The 19,282-nt window shown below is 39.3% G+C and overlaps 1 protein-coding gene across 2 annotated transcripts in view; it reads right to left on the bottom strand.

The window, feature by feature from the left end:
* The window catches only part of FAM174A (family with sequence similarity 174 member A), a 46,128-nt gene that overhangs the window by 16,112 nt on the left and 10,734 nt on the right, over nt 1-19,282 (bottom strand). The window contains exon 2 of one of the 2 annotated variants that reach the window (XM_008261970.5): nt 11,865-11,999. In XM_008261970.5, coding sequence (XP_008260192.3) covers nt 11,865-11,999 — 135 coding nt within the window. Of the gene's footprint in view, nt 1-11,860; nt 12,000-19,282 lie in introns of those variants that run through there. The other variant, XM_002713935.6, reaches the window with a different exon arrangement.

The raw sequence follows: 19,282 nt of genomic DNA, 5'->3' as shown, positions 1-19,282 counted from the left end.
ATTCCTATTATCCATGTGGGAAAGCCAGACTGGGTTCTTCTCTCCTGTCTTGAGCCTGGTATACCTCCAGTTTTTGCAGGAATTTGGGAAGTGAACCAAGAGATGAAAGATACCTATATCTGTTGGCCTTTTAATTTCTCTATCAAATTCACTGCTTTTCAAATAAATTTTACAAATTAAAACAAGGAAAAAAAATCATGATTCTATACTGTTGATAGGTCCATAGATAGATTGTAAACAAAGAAGAAAGGAGAATATCAATGCTGACTAGTAAAACTGAAGTAAACATTGAAGTCAGAAAATAATTTTTTTCTAACTATCACAGTGAAGCTCAGATCAGAAAAGAATCACTAAATATTGGGAAAATTTTTGATAAATTGCAGGATATTTCTATGATTTTAAAATTTGTCCTTATCAGTTGTAAAGGGGAAAAAAATCCAGTATCATTCTGGAGAAATTGGAAAAAATGTTGAACAGGTGCATAAAAAGTACCACTGCCAGTGAAGGACAGATGGACACCCTGCCTATCCAGATTATGGCATCATTAGGAGACAGTGTGATACATGCAGTATTTCAGCCATGAATGCATAATCTAAATCTAATTATGAAGAAGCATCAGAACATCAGGTAACTCTAAAGCCAGGGAGATGAATATTTCTGTAACCATGCTATGAAAGAGAAAACATGTAGAACAACAAATATAATGTTAAGACTAATCGTATCTGGGTAAAAATCAAAGTCTTCTTTGTGCTGTTTTTATCCTTATAATTTTTCTGTAGCTTTGAAATTATTTTATTTTTAACAGGCAGAGTTAGTGTGAGAGAGAGACAGAGAGAAAGGTCTTCCTTCCATTGGTTTACCCCCGAAATGGCTGCTACGGCCGGTGCTCCGAAGCCAGGAGTCAGGTGCTTCCTCCTGGTCTTCCATGTGGGTGCAGGGCCCAAACACTTGGGCCATCATCCACTGCCTTCCTGGGCCACAGCAGAGAGCTGGACTGGAAGAGGAGCACCCAGGACAGAATCCAGCGCCCCAACCAGGACTAGAACCCGGGGTACTGGCACCGCAGGCGGAGGATTAGCCTAGTGAGCCACAGCGCTGGCCTTGAAATTATTTCTAAACAAAAGATTTTCTAAAAAAGTGAATATAGAGGCCGGCACCACGGCTCACTAGGCTAATCCTCCACCTTGCGGTGCCAGCACACTGGGTTCTAGTCCCGGTTGGGGTGCCGGATTCTGTCCCGGTTGCCCCTCTTCCAGGCCAGCTCTCTGCTATGGCCCGGGAGTGCAGTGGAGGATGGCCCAAGTGCTTGGGCCCTGCACCCCATGAGAGACCAGGAGAAACACCTGGCTCCTGCCATCGGATCAGCGCGGTGTGCCGGCCGCAGCGTGCCAGCCACAGTGTGAGAGCCGCGGCAGCCATTGGAGGGTGAACCAACGGCAAAAAGGAAGACCTTTCTCTCTGTCTCTCTCTCCCTGTCCACTCTGCCTGTCAAAAAAAAAAAAAAAAAAAGTGAATATAGGGTCTTAGAAGAAAAAAATCAAATGCAAGGGTATATAAGGAAAAATGAAACTGAATATGAACTTCAACCTATCAGTCTCACTTTTTGCCACTGAAAACTAAACTTCACCAAGGAAGATTTTTTTTCTTCTGTGGTTGCTGTAACTATATATTCAAGCACCTAGACCAGTGCTTAGTACTTCAATAGCCAACAGATCATTCCTTTATTGCAAGGGTGAATGAATAAGTAAACACAGTTAATAATTTGCTGTTTTCTTTATTTATTTTTCTTTCTTTAAAAAGATTTACTTATTTAATATTTAAAAGGCAGAGTTACAGAAAGGAAGGAGAGAGAAAGAGAGGGAGAGAAAGAAGGAGGGAGGTAGGGAAGGAGGGAGAGAGAGAGAGAGAAATATGAATGAACATCTTCCATCCACTGATCCACTGGTTCACTTCCCAAATGGCTGCAATGGCAAATGCAGGGCCAGAAGTCTGGAACTTCATCTGGGTCTCCCATGAGGGTGCAGGTACCAAAAGACTTTGGCCATCTTCTGCTGCTTTCTCAAATACATTAGCAGGGAGTTGGATTTGGAAGTGGAACAGCTGGGATTTGAAACATGCCTGTATGGGATGTCTGTGTCACAGGCAGTGACTTAAGCCACAGCTCCACAATGCTGGCCCCAACTGTTTATTTATTAAGAAAACTGAATCAGACTACTAAAAATTTCAAGATGACTTTATGATCCTACTCTTAAAGCTTGCTTCTCATTACTACCATTTCTCTCTCATACATCCTGGAAGCAGAATACTTATGTCCTGTTTATAATACCTTCTAAAACCCTTGAATAATCCAAGTCATCCTAGCCACAAACTTCTTTGTCACCCTACTCCTTTTCTTGGGCTCCTCCAAACCAGGCAGTCAGAGTATCTTCAAAATACAACTTTGGGGGTGGATGTTTGCTGCAGCAGTTAGGTGCTGGTTAAAACATCTGTGTCCCACATTGGAGTCCTTGAATTTGAGTCCCAGCTCCAGTTCCCTTTTCCAGCTTCCTGCTAATGCAAGTGCAGATCCTAGGGAGCAGCAGTGATGGTTCAAGTAGGAGTTCCTGCTACCTGTGGGGAAGACCTGGATTGGGTTTCCAGTTCTCAGTCAGGCCTTGCTTTGGCCATTTCAGGCATCTGGGGAGGGAATCAGCAGACAGGAGCACTCTTTCTGTCCCTGTCTCTCTAATAATAATAATAATAATAATAATGCCCAAAACTTTGTTTCTTGACTTGAAATTTTCAAAATGAATTTTCACAAACTAAGGAATAACTGATGATTAGTATGGACTAAAATTGTTTCATAATCTATCTTCTTTTTTCATGTTAAAATGTATAAATTAAGGTGACTTCCTTAATGTTTATATATATATATATATATATATATATATATATGCTATAAGAAACAATGACCAGGCCGGCGCCATGGCTCAATAGGCTAATCCTCCGCCTTGCGGCACCAGCACACCGGGTTCTAGTCCCGGTTGGGGTGCCGGATTCTGTCCCGGTTGCTCCTCTTCCAGGCCAGCTCTCTGCTGTGGCCAGGGAGTGCAGTGGAGGATGGCCCAAGTGCTTGGGCCCTGCACCCACATAGGAGACCAGGAGAAGTACCTGGCTCCTGCCTTCGGATCAGCGCGGTGTGCTGGCTGCAGCGCGCTGGCCGCGGTGGCCTTTGGAGGGAGAGCCAATGGCAAAGGAAGGCTTTTCTCTCTGTCTCTCTCTCACTGTCCACTCTGTCAAAAAAAAAAAAAAAAAAGAAAGAAAGAAAGAAAGAAACAATGACCAGGGGTGGCACAGCAGGTTAAAGCCCTGGCCTGAAGCACTGGCATCCCATATGGGCGCCAGTTCTAGTCCCGGCAGCTCTTCTTCTGATCCAGCTCTCTGCTGTGGCCTGGGAAAGCAGTAGAAGATGGCCCACGTTCTTGGGTCCCTGCACCCACGTTGGAGACCCAGAAGAAGCTCCTGCCTTCGGATTGGTGCAGCTCCGGCCACTGAGGCCATCTGGGGAGTGAACCAGCAGATGGAAGACCTCTCTCTCTGTCTCTATCTCTCTGTAACTCTTTCAAATAAATAAAATAAATCTAAAAAAAAAGAAACAAAGAAACAATGACCATGGGCCAGCGTTGTGGCATATCAGGTGGAGCCGCTGCCTGCAATGGTGGCATCCCATATGGGCGCTGGTTCGAGTACTGGTTGTTCCACTTACAATCCAGCTCTGAGGGTAGTGGCAGATGGCCCAGGTCCTTGGGCCCCTGCACCTGTGTGTGAGACCCAGAGGAGGCTCCTGGCTCCTGGCTCCTGGCTTCAGATCAGCGTAGCTCCAGCTGCTGTGGCCAATTGGGGAGTGAACCAGCAGATGGAGGAGCTCTCTCTCTTTCTGCTTCTCCTTCTCTCTCTCTGTAGCACTGACTTTCAAATAAATAAATAAATCTTAAAAAAAAAAGGAAACAATGGGCCGGCGCCGCGGCTCACTAGGCTAATCCTCCGCCTAGCGGCGTCGGCACACCAGGTTCTAGTCCTGGTTCAGGCGCCGGATTCTGTCCCGGTTGCCCCTCTTCCAGGCCAGCCCTCTGCTGTGGCCAGGGAGTGCAGTGGAGGATGGCCCAGGTGCTTGGGCCCTGCACCCCATGGGAGACCAGGAAAAGCACCTGGCTCCTGGCTCCTGCCATCGGATCAGCGCGGTGCGCCGGCCGCAGCGCGCTGGCCGCGGCAGCCATTGGAGGGTGAACCAACGGCAAAGGAAGACCTTTCTCTCTGTCTCTCTCTCTCACTGTCCACTCTGCCTATCAAAAAAAAAAAATAAATAAAAAATAAAAAAAAAAGGAAACAATGACCACAATAAAGACCATTATCTCACAGAGTTAATATCTTTTCTTTCTCTGATGAGAATGTTTATGATCTATATTCTTAATAAATTTCAAGTCTACAATACAGTATTTTTAACTTTATTCACATGGCTGTACTTTAGGTATATATGTATACTGTGTAGTATGTACTAGTGTAGTGTGTGTGTGTGTGTGTGTATTAGCATAGTGTGGAAGTAAGACATTTGTTGCTACCACTGTTGTCTTTGTTCTGTTCTCACCATATCCCTAATTTTATTATGTTCTAATTTTTTTATTCTTGAATTCAATAATTTTATAAATTATTTTTGGCAAGTTGATAGTGTTTGTACATCCAATAAACAACTCTAAATAATAGACCAACTGGCCCTATAAAAAAATCTAAAAATAAATACCTCAAGAAATATGCAAATCTAAATGTAAAAAACTTTAGAGGAGTCCTAAAAGATAGAAGATTTGAATGAATGCATAAACACCCCAAGATTTTGGGGGGCTACATGGTAGATCTACTTTTAGTTTTCTGGGGAGCTGTCATACTGTTTTCCATAATGGCTTTGCCAATTTTCATTCCCAAAAAACAATGTACAAATGTTCTCTCTCCTAAACATCCAGCATTTGTTGTTTCTTTCTGAGTATTTAATTTTTTTATAAAGGATCTATCTAAAAATCTATCTTTTATGTTTTTAATACAGAAATATACAGCACATTATCTATAGTCATCCTGCTACATGTAACTAAACGCCTGAACTTCTTACTCCTAAGTAGTTATAACCTAGTACCTGTAAATCAATCTACACTGACTTCTGATTTCCTTTTTGACCAAAGATTGGTTTGAAAAGTATTATTTTTGTCTCCACTGTAAATTTTCCTGTTCTCTTGATTTTAATGATTTTTAGCTTTATTTATTTAAGTTCAGAAAGGTACTTGAAATAACGTCAGTCTCCTTAAAATTATCAAGACTTGTTTTGTGACTTGACATATGATCCACTCATGTGTTGACAGGTAGCTGATTATGGGTATTCTTTTGCTGTTTAATAGAAACTTCTGTTAAGCCTAAAAAGTTTTTGTCCTGTTTCTTTATCGATGTTCTGTCTGGATGTTCTATTCATTATTGTAATTGAACACTGAAATCCCTAAATTATTTTGTTGTTGTCAATTGCTCCCTTCAGATTTATCAACATATATTTTATATATTTCACTGCTCTGTTATTGGAGTCATATTTTTCTGTTGAATCAACATACTTGTCATTATATAATGACCTTATTTCATCTGTTACAAGTGTAGCCACTCCTGATGTTAATTTAAGCATGGGGATACCATTTTTATCCCTTTGCTCTCCTCATTCAAATGTTTTTGAATATAAAATGAGTCTCCTATAGAATATTACATATATATATATAAATAAATACACATTGTTTTCTTGTATATATAATGTTTAAAATTTTTATTTTTTTCATGGTATTTGAAAGGAGTGGTGGAAAGAGAGAGTTGCTTTTCATTCTGCTAGTTAAGTTCCCCAATGGCCTGCAACAGCCAGGGTTGGGTTTGGCTGAAATTCCATCCATATCTACCATGTAGGTGCCAAGGACTCAAGTACTTAAGCCATCAACTGACACTGCAAAGAATGCATACTAGCAGGAAATGGATTGAAAGTAGTGTAGCCATTGGGGATAGCTTTGTGGCATAGCATGTAAAGCTGCTACCTGCAACACCATTATCCCGTATGGACGCTGGTTTGAGATGCAGCTGCTGCACTTCTGATCCAGCTCCCTGCTATTGTAACTGGGAAAGCAGTGAAAGGTGGCCCAAATGCTTGGGCCCTTGCGCACATGTGGGAAATCTGCAAGACAGATCCTGACCTCTGGCTTTGGCCTGCTCCAGCCTGGGCTGTTGTGGCCATTTACACAACATGAAGCAGTGGCTGGAAGGTATCTTCTCTTTGTTTAACTCTTTCAAATAAAGAAAGAAAGAGAGAGAGAGGGAGGGAGGAGCTGGGATGCAAACCAGGCACTCTGAGGATATGCTGGTGTTCCAAGTGGTGATTTAAGCTGCTGTGCCAAAACAACTATTCCTGTTTTTAGAACTCTTTGACTGATTGATTGATTGAATTGAGACAGAGTGAGAGACAAGACATAAGAGAGTTCTCATCTGCTGGTTCACTCCTAAAACGCCTACAATGGTGAGGGTTAACCCAGAAGTCAGGAGCTCAATCCAGGTATTCCGCATGGGTGACAGGAATCCAAATACTTAAGCTACCACCACTGCCTCCCCAGGTCTGCATTGGCCGGAACCTGGAATAGGAGCCAGAGTTTCCTCCATATATAAGATGCACACGTATTAATCTCTAAGGTAAAACATGCCCCTCTTATTGAATTTTTAAAATTCATTCAGACATATTAAAAAAAAAAAACGCTCAGGATCACTAGCCATCAGGGAAATGGAAATAAAACCCACAAGGAGATATCACCTTACTTGTCAGAACCACTGTCACTTCAAATTCAAAAAATAAATGTACCCTAATACACTTTTGGTGGGAAGGTAAACAGGTACAACCATTATGGAAGATATTATGGAGATTACTCAGAAAACAAAAATAAATCTTCTATATGACCCAGTATTGGGACTCCTGGGACTATATTCAAAGGAAATGAAATTAACATAGGAAAGAGTTAACTGCAATCCTATGTACACAACAAATTAATTCACAATAACTAAAATATGAAATCAACCTAGATGTCCATCAACTGATGAATGGATAAATAAAATGTGGTATATATACAGAATTAAATATTTGTACGTCATAAAAAATCAGATCCTGACTTCTGCAGCAAAATGAATGTAACTGGAGATCTTTATGCTTAGTGAAATAAGCTAGACCCAAAAAAAGACAAATATCACATGTTTCCTCTGATTTGTGGTAGTTATTATTTACAGGGAATCTAAAAAAATTTACTATATTTCAGTGAAATTCACATCTTTTGATTTGATTATTTTTATAGTCCTTGCATAAATCCTAATTTTTTAATTTTTATTTTTATATTTTACTTGTTGAACTCTTTATTTAGTGGAGCATTAAGCCTTAGGCTATAAATTAAAAATGTTATCTCAAAAATTAAGAAATATTCATATTCTTAGAATTGTATCTATAAAGTGCATTAAGTCTCTTTATATAATAAAAAGATAGTATCTTTTCATAGATTCATTCAGACATTTTTTTTCCTCCAGCTTTTTGCTGGAGGAATTTAATCTATTTATATTTAATTATTGAACATCAGGACTTACTATTGCTCTTTTGTTAAGATTTTCTATTTTTCAGTTTTATCTGTCCCTCTTCCAACCTTCCTTGTTCAGTTGATGTTTTGGTAGTGATTTTCTTTTTATCTTTTGTGCATTGTATGATAGGTTGTCTTTTATTTGTGGTTAGTTTGAGACTTGCATAAAATATCCCCTAGCCATAACTATTCCTTTATGTTGGTAACAATTTAACTTTAAATACATTTTAGAAATCTACATTTTAACTCTCTATCGCTCCTCAATTTTGTGTTTTTGAAAGTTTCTTTTTATACTGTATATCCATCAACAAAGTTTTAACTTTAAATTAAGGTTTACCTAATTTACACAGAAAAAGAAAGCATTACATTATTCCATGTATGTCTATGAATTTACTCTTACCAATGAAATTTTACTTTCCCATTTGATGTTTAGGGTGCTTTCATTTCAATTTGAATAATCAGAATTTTTTAAGGCATGTCTAATAATCACACTCCTTCAGTCTTTATTTGTTCTAGAAATACATTATCTTTCCTTCATTTTTAAAGGATAATTTTGCTGAGTATAGCATTCTGGGTGGACAACTGTTTTTTTTGAATATTTTGAATATAATACCTCATTATGAAGTTTCTGCTGAAAGATGCACTGTAGTCTTATGGGGGTTCCCTTTTATACACATCAGTATTTCTTTGTTCTCTTTAAAATTTTATCGTGTCTTTGATCTTTGAAAATTTGGTTATGTGTTTCCTAATAGCCTTCTTTGGTTTGAATCTATTTGAATTCCTTTGAGATTCATGAATCTGGATGTGTATTTCACGCTCAAAATTTGAGAAATTTTAGCCATTATTTTTGACTTGATCAAATCTACAGTTCAAGTTCTCTTTTCAACTTTTCATTTCCTTCAGTATATTTGTCAGCTCCAGAATTCGGTCCTTTTTTATGATTTGTATTTCTCCTTAAGCTTCTCATTTTGTTCATTATTTTTTTCTTGAATTCTTGACATTGTCTACCTGTCTTATCTTGTAGTCACTGAGTTTCTTTGATAAGTATCTTTATATATGCATGTAGGCATGCGTGTATGTCAGGATATTTGTAGACCTAATTCTTTGGGATCAGCTGCTGGGCTTATATTGTGTGCTGTTGGTACTGTCATGTTTCCTTGATTTTTTTTTTTTTAATGTTCCTATTGCTGTAAATTGAATTCTATGCATTTGAAGTAGTCCTCTCCTCAGGGTTTAAGGGACTGGCCTTAATGGGAAAGGACTCTCACTTGAACCTGGGTGTGAGGTGTGGCAAGTTCCAGGGCATGCAGTGTCATGGACAACATGCAGCTCTGTCAGTGATAGCTGCTGGGATTCTCAGTGGTAGAGTCTTCTAGGGTCCTCTTGCTCTCATTTTGTCCTTCACAAGGAGATTGTGTTCCATAGGATCCTGCTCAAGGCTGAGCTGTACTACAGTGGAGTAAGAGGCTGATTCAGGTTACATGCCCCCTACACATTTTTATGCCATCATCCTTGTTTTTTGTGTTCCACTGCTTTGCTTTAGCTTTTTCGTCATATTCAGAAGTTCTCCCATAGTTACCTTTTTTTTTTTGACAGGCAGAGTGGACAGTGAGAGAAAGAGACAGAGAGAAAGGTCTTCCTTTTCTGATGGTTCACCCCACAATGGCTGCTGCGGCCGGCGCACTGCAGCCGGCACACCACGCTGATCCGAAGCCGGGAGCCAGGAGCTTCTCCTGGTCTCCCATGCGGGTCAGGTGCAGGGCCCAAGCACTTGGGCCATTCTCCACTACACTTCCGGGCCACAGCAGAGAGCTGGACTGGAAGAGGAGCAACCAGGACAGAATCTGGCACCCCGACCGGGACTAGAACCCGGTGTGCCAGCGCCGCAGGTGGAAGATTAGCCTATTGAGCCGCGGCACCGGCCCTCCCATAGTTACTTTAATAGGTAGATTGCTGCTATACCATTGCTTTTATGAGGAGAGATGAGCTGGGACATCTTAGTCTGTTATTTTCCCGACATCACCACCACATGATTCGCCTTCTGACTCCTTGTTCTGCCTTATGTATCAATCAATCTTCTGTATCCAGAAATCAAAAATAAGTGATTTATTCACACAAAAATTGATATAGCATCTATTTAATTTCTTTTAGTTCTTTGAATTCTCTATATTCTCTTTATCCCAATACTTTGTGTCTCTCCTGTCTCCAAACCTTGCCCCTATATTGACTTTCACATTGCTAATTTCTAGTCATCTTTCAGTTCTCAGTTTAAACATCACTTTCTTGGTGAAGTGTCCTATGTACCCTCCAAATGTTCTCATACCACCTTATGCTTAATGCTTCATTATTGATGTAACTGAGTAGTGTTTAGATCCCTAATGGAATGCGCAATTTATGAAACATGGGGCACAAAAGAAGAATAAGTAATGGGGGAAGGCCTGTGATGAGTCAGGATACAGAATGAAAGATAGTCATAAGTAATTATATCTCATGGAAACTGCTAGCATTTTTGAACCTACCTGTTCCAATTCTTTTTGGATTCTCCTACCTCCCAATCTCACATATATAAATACATAAGTTCACACAACAAATTGTGTTTTAGATAATCTAAGTGGCTTGAATTCCCCAAAGTATCACCTTTCACAACTATTAAAATGTGGGTGGTTGCTTCTGTCTAAAACAATCTTTGTTTGTAATCAGCCATGTTAGAAATATATGGACTGGGGTTCAAATTCAATTCTTCTTTGGTGACAATGCTGAGTTCCTAGATTAATAACTTCCTTTTCTTTCTTTTCTATGTATATAAATAGGAGATGCCTTAATACAGTATCTTTATCAAAAATTTAAATTAGTAATTGTAATATACAAGTGATCAGATTCCACTGCCATCCTGCTAAATAAGCACATTCTCACAGTGAACCCAAGATGAGATACATCATGTGCTATTCTCCCAGTCAAGCTCAGTTTTCAATTGTTCTCCACATTATTCTTCCTGTAATTCTAACACAGAAAGATAAATGTCTGCTACATACAATGTTCTTAAATTCAAATCAGCAGTTTTATCTGGTTCACTCCTAAAACACAGTCAACAACTGGTAATATTACACTTACTTAAAACCATACAAAAGTTATAGACAATTATTTTTTTCCAGGGCATAAAATCAAATGTTATAAATTTTTTAATTTATGCATCTTATTCATGTGTGTTTTCGCTAAGAAACTGAGTCCCTTAGGAACAGATACAGCTGTTTGTTCAGGTTGCTTACCAAGGCTCGAATGCTTATAATTGCATAATTGGCACTTCACAATTATTATATTTTATTAAATGAATGAATTACCAGCAATCATAAAAGCTCCTTTATACATATATATATATACAAATATATGTACTGAAACTATTTTAAAAATAAAATTAAACATATATTCTATAAACATATATATCTATATATCTCTGTATATGTACATTGCTTTAGCAATAGTGATAATACATTACTTGTATATATATATGTACATATATACATATATATCTAATTTAATATCATTGTTGTTGTTTGTAATCTCAGGATTTCTGTATTGTTTGTATTTATACTTGATAATGGACTCTAATTTTCCTTTACCTAACAAGTCTTTCCTTATTGACTGGAATCTTTGTTGCCTCTTTTCCCTGACTCTGTTTACATTGGAATTAATTCTCTATCCATGTAATTATGTTTCTCCAAACCACTTAGAAAAGGTCTTAACACTCAGGGAACATAGATCTGATTGTAAACAATGTAACTTCATTATCAGACCATATAAACTATCAGCCCTATAATTCTGCTGAGTAATACTGCATGTAAATACAATAACTCAAACTACAACAACAACAAAATCTTCAGAATACAAAAAGAAAGTCAAGTGTGCTAAACATTTCACACACACACACTCTGGCACACACATATGAGTTAATATATATCACAGGGATGAAGAAGTTAAAAAGCAAAGCTGCAGTGAGATCTTCAATGGAGATTTCTTCAGGGGATGGTACTCTATTGTTTACTTATGTCAGTGCAGTATCACGAATATAAGGTATTGGATAAGTAAGTACAAAGGACTTCATGAAAGAGAATTGGATAAAATCTGCTAGAATAAAAACTGTTTTACTTCTTCAATTTATTTGCCATGCTTTTCTTCTTCCTGATTCGTGTAACTAAACTACTGATCGCTTACCTTCGAGGATGATTGGCATCAAACAATGTGTTATCCTCATCCTCATCATCTTGTTCTAAAGGTGTCAATTCCATGTTTTCTATGTTAGTGTCCAAAACACCATATCTTCTTGTCTTTCGATTTCTTCTCCTCATCCTATAAAAAAGAACAAGTTAATAAATATTTTAATATAAGTGATTGTTAGCTTATTTGCAAATTAAAAATAAACTATCCCTGTGTTCCTGAAAAAGGAGGCACTTAAAACCAGAATGGTTATATTTCAGGAATATAAAAAAAACTTACCAACTAAAATCACCTATAATTCTTGAAACAGAACCTATTTCTACATGTTTGTATGATATCAATGTCTTCTGAAATATTTTCTTCTCTGCCAATTGTCCTGGCACCTCTTCTTTCTAGCTCTCAAATAGCTTGTACTTTATCTCCATTTGCATTCATATGATGTTTATGTGGGCATTCATTTCCCTGTCTCTTCCACTAAATTCCACTAGGTTAACAACCATGCCTGTTTTATTCACCACTGTAAAACCACTTTTTAGCACATTGTCCTACTGATTAAGATGATTCTTAAATATGTTTGAGGTTCTTAGTGATTTTCAGCTCAGTGATCCAAAACCATGACCCTGAAGTCAAGGCCTGATTTCCTTCCAATTCAACAACCTCAATGCTACACATAAGAAAATGTTTCTCACAAACAGATCTATTGGAATTTTTGCAATACATACTAACACTTGGTTTTGGTGACTGAAATATATAAAATATTACTAAATCAGGACAAAAACTAACATAACCTCCACCAGTCACTAACTATAGATCTATCAATATATCAAGTTAAAGATAAAGAAAGAGAAAACAGTGGTTGTAGTCACAGTATTCAAAGTTAGAAATCTAACCAATGGAAGAGTTAATGCAAAACAGAAATAGAAAAATGAGGCAGCATGAAGTATAACTTGGTCTTGAAAATTTCTTTTATTTTTTATTTATTTGAGTGGCAGAGAGAAGCACAAAACAGAGAGAGAAATCCCCCATCTTCTGGTTCACTCAACGCCTGCAGTGGCTGGGCCTGACCCAGGTAAATGAAAGGCGCTAGAAATTCAATTCAGGTCTCCCATGCTGTTGATAGGGACCAAATGATTGAGCCATCTCCTGCTGCCTCCCTGGGTATTATCAGGAAGCTGAAACTGGGAGCAGATTTGAGACTTGAAACCAGGCAGTCAGGTATGAGAAGGTGCCCCAAGTGGCTTCTTAGCTCCTCAGCCATATACCTGCCCCAAGTTAGTCTTTTCTTAATAGTGCATGATGTGTATCGATGTGTAAGTATGGGTATATGTGTTTATATGTGCATGTGCACATACCCACAATATTGCTAAGGTTTGCAATCCAATTTAAATGAATATCCTACTTGTGTACATGTATTAATCCATACAAAAAATAAATAAAAAGAAAAGAAGTGCTGTATATTATTACGTAGAACTTAAACTTGACAAACTCTTACTTAAAACATCCTTGCCCCATCAAAAGATATAGTTAGTGATGGTTTCATGGTCATGACAAGTACTTGACTATAAAAATAACAAATACTGGCCAGTGCCGTGGCTCAATAGGCTAATCCTCTGCTTTGTGGCGCCGGCACACTGGGTTCTAGTCCTGGTTGGGGCACCAGATTCTGTCCCAGTTGCCCCTCTTCCAGTCCAGCTCTCTGCTGTGGCCCGGGAGTACAGTGGAGGATGGCCCAAGTGCTTGGGCCTTGCACCCACATGGAGACCAGGAGAAGCACCTGGCTCCTAGCTTCGGATCAGCGCGGTGTGCCGGCCGCAGCGGCCACTGGAGGGTGAGCCAACAGTAAAGGAAGACCTTTCTCTCTGTCTCTCTCTCAAAAACATATGTATTATCATACGCAATGATTGTCTCAAGGAAAATCCAAACACTTATACACTATTAAAATAATTGGGCTCCAAAAAGACAAATACCATATGTCCTCCCTGATCTGTTAACTATAGAGTACTTAAAAGGTATTCTATAGAAGTGAAATTGACACTTTGAGATGCAATGAATTTGAACAGTCTGTCTAGACAGTTGAGACATGGGTTTTTATTTTTGTTTTTTTCTTCATACTATTTGTTGAACTCTTTACTCAGTGTATGGTTAATCTCATGTGTATAAAGTTAATTGAAGGGGCTGGTACTGTGGTGCAACAAGTTAAAACCCAGGCCTGCAGTGCCTACATCCCCCATGGGTGCCATTTGGAGTCCTGGCTGCTCTACTTCCGATCTAGCTCTCTGATGATGTATCTGTGAAAGCAGTGAAAGATGGCTCAAGTCTTTGGGTCTCTGTACCCACAAGGGAGACCTGGAAGAAGCTACTGGCTCCTGGCTTTAGATCAGCTCAGCTCCGGCCATAGTAGCTATTTGGGGGAGTGAACCAGTGGATGGAAGACCTCTCTCTCTCCATCTCTACCTCTCTCTGTAACTCTACTCTCAAATAAATAAAATAAGTCTTTAAAAAAAAAGTTAATTGAAAATAGATCTTAGTAAAAAATAAGAATGAGAATAGGAGAGGGAGGAGAAAGAAGGGTGGAAGTGAGAGTGAGAGGGATGGTAAGGTGGGAAGAATCATTATGTTCCTAAATTTGTATATATGAAATGCATTGAAATGCATGAAGTTTATATATCATAAATAAAAGGTTTCTAGGTTAAAAATAAGAAAGAAAGAAAGAAAGAAAGAAAGAAAGAAAGAAAGAAAGAAAGAAAGAAAGAAAGAAAGAAAGAAAGAAAGAAAGAAAGAAAGAAAGAGAAAAGAAAAAGGCCAATTCCAAAAGTAAAAGAAAAATGCATGTCACTCCCCCTCTTCGTGGAGGAACGACACAGGACCCTGCGCTGTTCTTTTGTCTGCTCGGCCCTTCCTGGGTTTGCTGCTGGTTCTTCCCGGGTTGGCTGCCGTCCCTCCACCTCCGTGGAGGGGTGGGCCCCCCTGCCACTTTCCCCACTTCCGCGGGGGAGCAGCACACCGCCGGCCGGCTCTCTCGGGGACTGCACAGGTGTTCCTCAGGTGTTCCCCTTAGATGTTCCTGGTGCATGTTGTCTCTCTCCTCCTTTATAGTCCTCTTCCACCAATCCCAACTCTGCTACCCACACGCCAAGTACGCTGCTCTCCTCCAATCAGGAGCAGGTCCTGCTGTTTATTGGTTGAACTGGAGGCAGCTGCGTAGAAGCTGTTTACTCCTCTCCCAGCGCCATATTGTGGGAGAGCAGATGCATAGAATAAGTCTTAATTCCAGTAACTTAGTCTAGTCCGAGTTGTTCCCCACAAATGCATATCTTGAAAAACTATAGATTTCAAATTGTTTTTACACCAAAATAATCACATTTTGCAAATGCATTTTCTGGGAGATTTTTAATATCCCCATATATATCGCTTTCAATTTTTTTGCAAAAAAATTAACTTCTCACTCTATTTTTCTTTTTTTTTTCTTTTTCTTTTTTTTTTTTTTTTTTTTTTTTTGACAGGCAGAGTGGACAGTGAGAGAGAGAGACAGAGAGAAAGGTCTTCCTTTGCCGTTGGTTCACCCTCCAATGGCCGCCGCGACTGGCGTGCTGCGGCCAGCGCGCTGCGGCCGGCGCACCACGCTGATCTGATGGCAGGAGCCAGGAGCCAGGTGCTTTTCCTGGTCTCCCACGGGGTGCAGGGCCCAAGCACCTGGGCCATCCTCCACTGCACTCCCTGGCCACAGCAGAGGGCTGGCCTGGAAGAGGGGCAACCGGGACAGAATCCGGCCCCCTGACCGGGACTAGAACCCGGTGTGCCGGCGCCGCTAGGCGGAGGATTAGCCTAGTGAGCCATGGCGCCGGCCCTCACTCTATTTTTCTAAAATAAAATAAAATAGCTGGGTTGTTTTAATGACATGTAGTTTAAATGTGAACAAGCATAAGAACAAGTATAAAAATATAACTCACTAGAAATGTATTGAAATTTTAAATAAAAATTCAACTTTTATCTTTTGACATGTAGTATATATTATTTTTAAACAAAAGAGTAAAGGAGGCTTTAAAATCCATGTAATTTTTACAGACATGGTACTTTCCTTACCAAACAAAAAGTGTTCGTTAAGCTCATGATCAAATTCATCTGCTGATAATTACACACATATAATTATAGATATGTGCATTTTTTACTAGACATCATAAATGCATATTGAAATGTTAAAGCAAACTGTGTTGGCTCCTAATTGAAATAAAAATAGCGGCTTTATCTACAAACAGAGAAGAAGGTATAAAAGCCTGGAAGGGCAAAAGAGAAAGCTAAATGCTTACTTATTAGATTACATTCACTCAAAACATAGCACGCAGAGATAAATGATCCTTATCAGATACCTTCTAGGTATTCACCTTAGTACTCAAATAACTGTTCTTATACACATGCAGATTCCTTGATGCTTTTTTATGCTCAGGTTATTTCCACTCCAATGATATGTGCAAGTTGTACTATCAACATGAAACTGCTAAAATAAACTTGATAAAATTTTATGGAACAGTGAATGATATCACATAAAATAAACACAATAGGATAAAACTCCATTTCACTTTACTATACGAAAGAGAGAACACTGATCAATATAATATGCTGTAATTTGCTATATGCACCCAATTTAATTCATATCTCTTCTCCCTTTTGCTTTACTTCAACTGAATGTTTGTAGGCCATGTATTAACTGGAATAATATTATAATACATATTATATAATGTTAATTCCTACAAGTACATTCAAAATTTGAGAAAAACACATATACACTCTCCAGTGATGTTAGACATAATGATAAAGCAGTGTAAATATTAGTAAACAAATGTACAATTACTGATGCAATTTTTATCTTGACTGTTTTTCAGCGAAACAGTGATCAAAAATGAACTGACCCAATTAGTGACTGAAAATAAATTTGAAGCTAATTTATCATCACTGAATATAAGCAAATAAAAATTAATCAGCTACACTTTAGTATTTTATAATTTTCATCAGGAAACCCAATCCAATTGGCTACATGGCCTATAGTAAATTTTTTTAGACATTTCTCTATTTTTAATTACCCAGTACCATAAGTTGATTCATCAGTTGCCAGTCCAAGTTCATTAAGAAACAAGCATCAATTAAAGTATGTTATGGGTTTAACCGTGTCCTCAAAAAACTGTATGTTGAGGTACTATCAGCCAGTGCTGTTCTTTAGAGACAGGGCTTTTACAGCGATAATAAAGCTAACATGAGTTTGGTAAATTGGGTCCCAACCCATTTATGGGCAGAATACTGTGAGCATACAGACTGTCATCTATAAGCCAAGCTGACGGCCTGAACGGATCCTTTCCACACAGTCCTTAGAAGTAATCAACCCTTCCAGGACTTTGGTTTTGCATGTTGAGACTCCAGAACTGTGAGACAGTAATTTTCTGTTGTTTAAGCCACTCTGTTTGTGGCGGTTGCTTACAGCAGTTCTCACAAATAAACACACAATGCAAGATGTTTATCAGGGGAAAGGCCTGTGAAGTACAGAGAGGGAATTGCAAAAGAAAGGGTGACTGAGTAGGAAGAGCAGGAGCCTGCAGTGAACTTCTGAGTTCCATCAGGAAAATGGCAAGCCCACACGCAGCGGCTGCCCATTAGAGGCACCCCTTACCAGTCAGGATGACCAGGTTGTGCTGCACTCAGTTGCTGGATAGGAACTGTGGTCCTGGCAAGGCTGCTGTGATGATTTTACAAGTGCAGCAAGCAGAGGCAGTGGCTGGCTATGCTTCCTGCAGGTGCTCTTGAAAGGAGGCCTGATTAGTATATCACTCTGGTTGTCCAATCACAACATCCTATGGTATATACTTCCTGATACTGATAGAAGTCTTTAATACTGCACCACACCACTGCTATCAAGGCTTCCTCTCTCTAATCTGATTAGCACAAGAAGGACGATACTAACATCTCTAACCTCATCCTGCTCTTCACACCACATTCTACCTCTCTTTCTGAACTCTGACAACACAGCTCACACTCAGTCACTTGCAATGAACATACTCCCCCAGCCATTTACCTCACACCCTCCTACATCCCACCATGATCTCCTTGTGTTAAAGCCTAATCTTCCATCTTCAGCTCATGTAACACTTCCTTAGGAACACATTCTCTGACCTACCTACCTAGGGGAAAAGTCTTTTTTGAAAGTCAGTTACAGAGAGAGGAGAGGCAGACAGAGAGGTCTTCCATCTGCTGGTTCACCCCCCAATTGGCCGCAATGGCCAGAGCTGTGCCGATCTGAAGCCAGGAGCCAAGAGCTTCCTCCGGGTCTTCCTATGTGGGTGCAGGGGCCCAAGGACTTGGGCCATCTTCCACTGCTTTCCCAGGCCAAAGCAGAGAACTGGATCGGAAGTGGAGCAGCCGGGACAATGAATCGGCATCCATATGGGATGTTGGCACTGCAGGCGGTGGCTTTACCTGCTACGCCACAGTGTCGGCCCCACGAAAAATCTTTATTATTGGCTTCGGATGCAATCATGTACATCTCTGTTAGTCTACCTCAAAGGTGCATCTTTATACTTATGTTTAAGTTACTATCTGTCTTCCCTACTCATCCATTAGCTCAATGTGAGCAGAAGCTATATCTGTTCTTTCTCATCACCATATCCACAACACACAGGTTCTACCTAAAACATCAGTCCAGTAAATTAACTAATATATAAGGATTCACGATATATTTTGCCTTTTGTATAAGATAGATATCTAAAATTTTATATGTAAATCTCCTGTGGAATAAGAGAAGCCTGAAAACATTCTCCCCAGACATACCAGAGTGGAACCTCAGGTAGCTAGCCAACTTTCAAATTATAATGCAGGTCTCTGGAGTTGAGTTATAGCCTTCGGGCTCAGGACAAAGTTCTCAAATATTTTAAAAAATTAAACAAATACTCATTCCAGGACCTTTATACAATTCTTGTTTAGGGTGATTTAAGAACAGCCCGGTGATTGTCAAGCTCTACCCAAATTAGAACCACTAATATTTAACTTGTCTTCTGTGCTTAGGAGTTGCCTTTTAGATGTAAAATTATCATAATGTAATACATAGTTATCTTTTACTCTAAATAATTGATGTTATTTTTTCAAAAGCCAAACTGGCATTTTGTTTTAGCATTCTATATGGAATCATACCCAATGCTAGAGACACATCTGCCTTCCTATACAGGATAAAATGAGTTTCTTAAATTCTTTTTGAATCTCCCAGGGTCATTATGATTATTAGTCCACCTTGATGTAAAGCAATTGTGCCCTCAGGAGCTACTGTAAGCCTTTGTTGGAAGTTCTCCAAATACCATCATTTTGAATTCCTTTGGCTTCTTTTCAACGTTTTTCTTGGGTCCCTTCTGCTGGTCTGCCGTTGCCATGCTCCATCA

The sequence above is a fragment of the Oryctolagus cuniculus genome, chromosome 14 (assembly GCF_051225735.1).
Source record: "Oryctolagus cuniculus isolate XC-2025 breed Fujian yellow rabbit chromosome 14, ASM5122573v1, whole genome shotgun sequence".
Taxonomy (NCBI): domain Eukaryota; kingdom Metazoa; phylum Chordata; class Mammalia; order Lagomorpha; family Leporidae; genus Oryctolagus; species Oryctolagus cuniculus.
The sequence above is the reverse complement of the archived record's forward strand: the minus strand, read 5'-3'. Positions and strand labels throughout refer to the sequence as shown.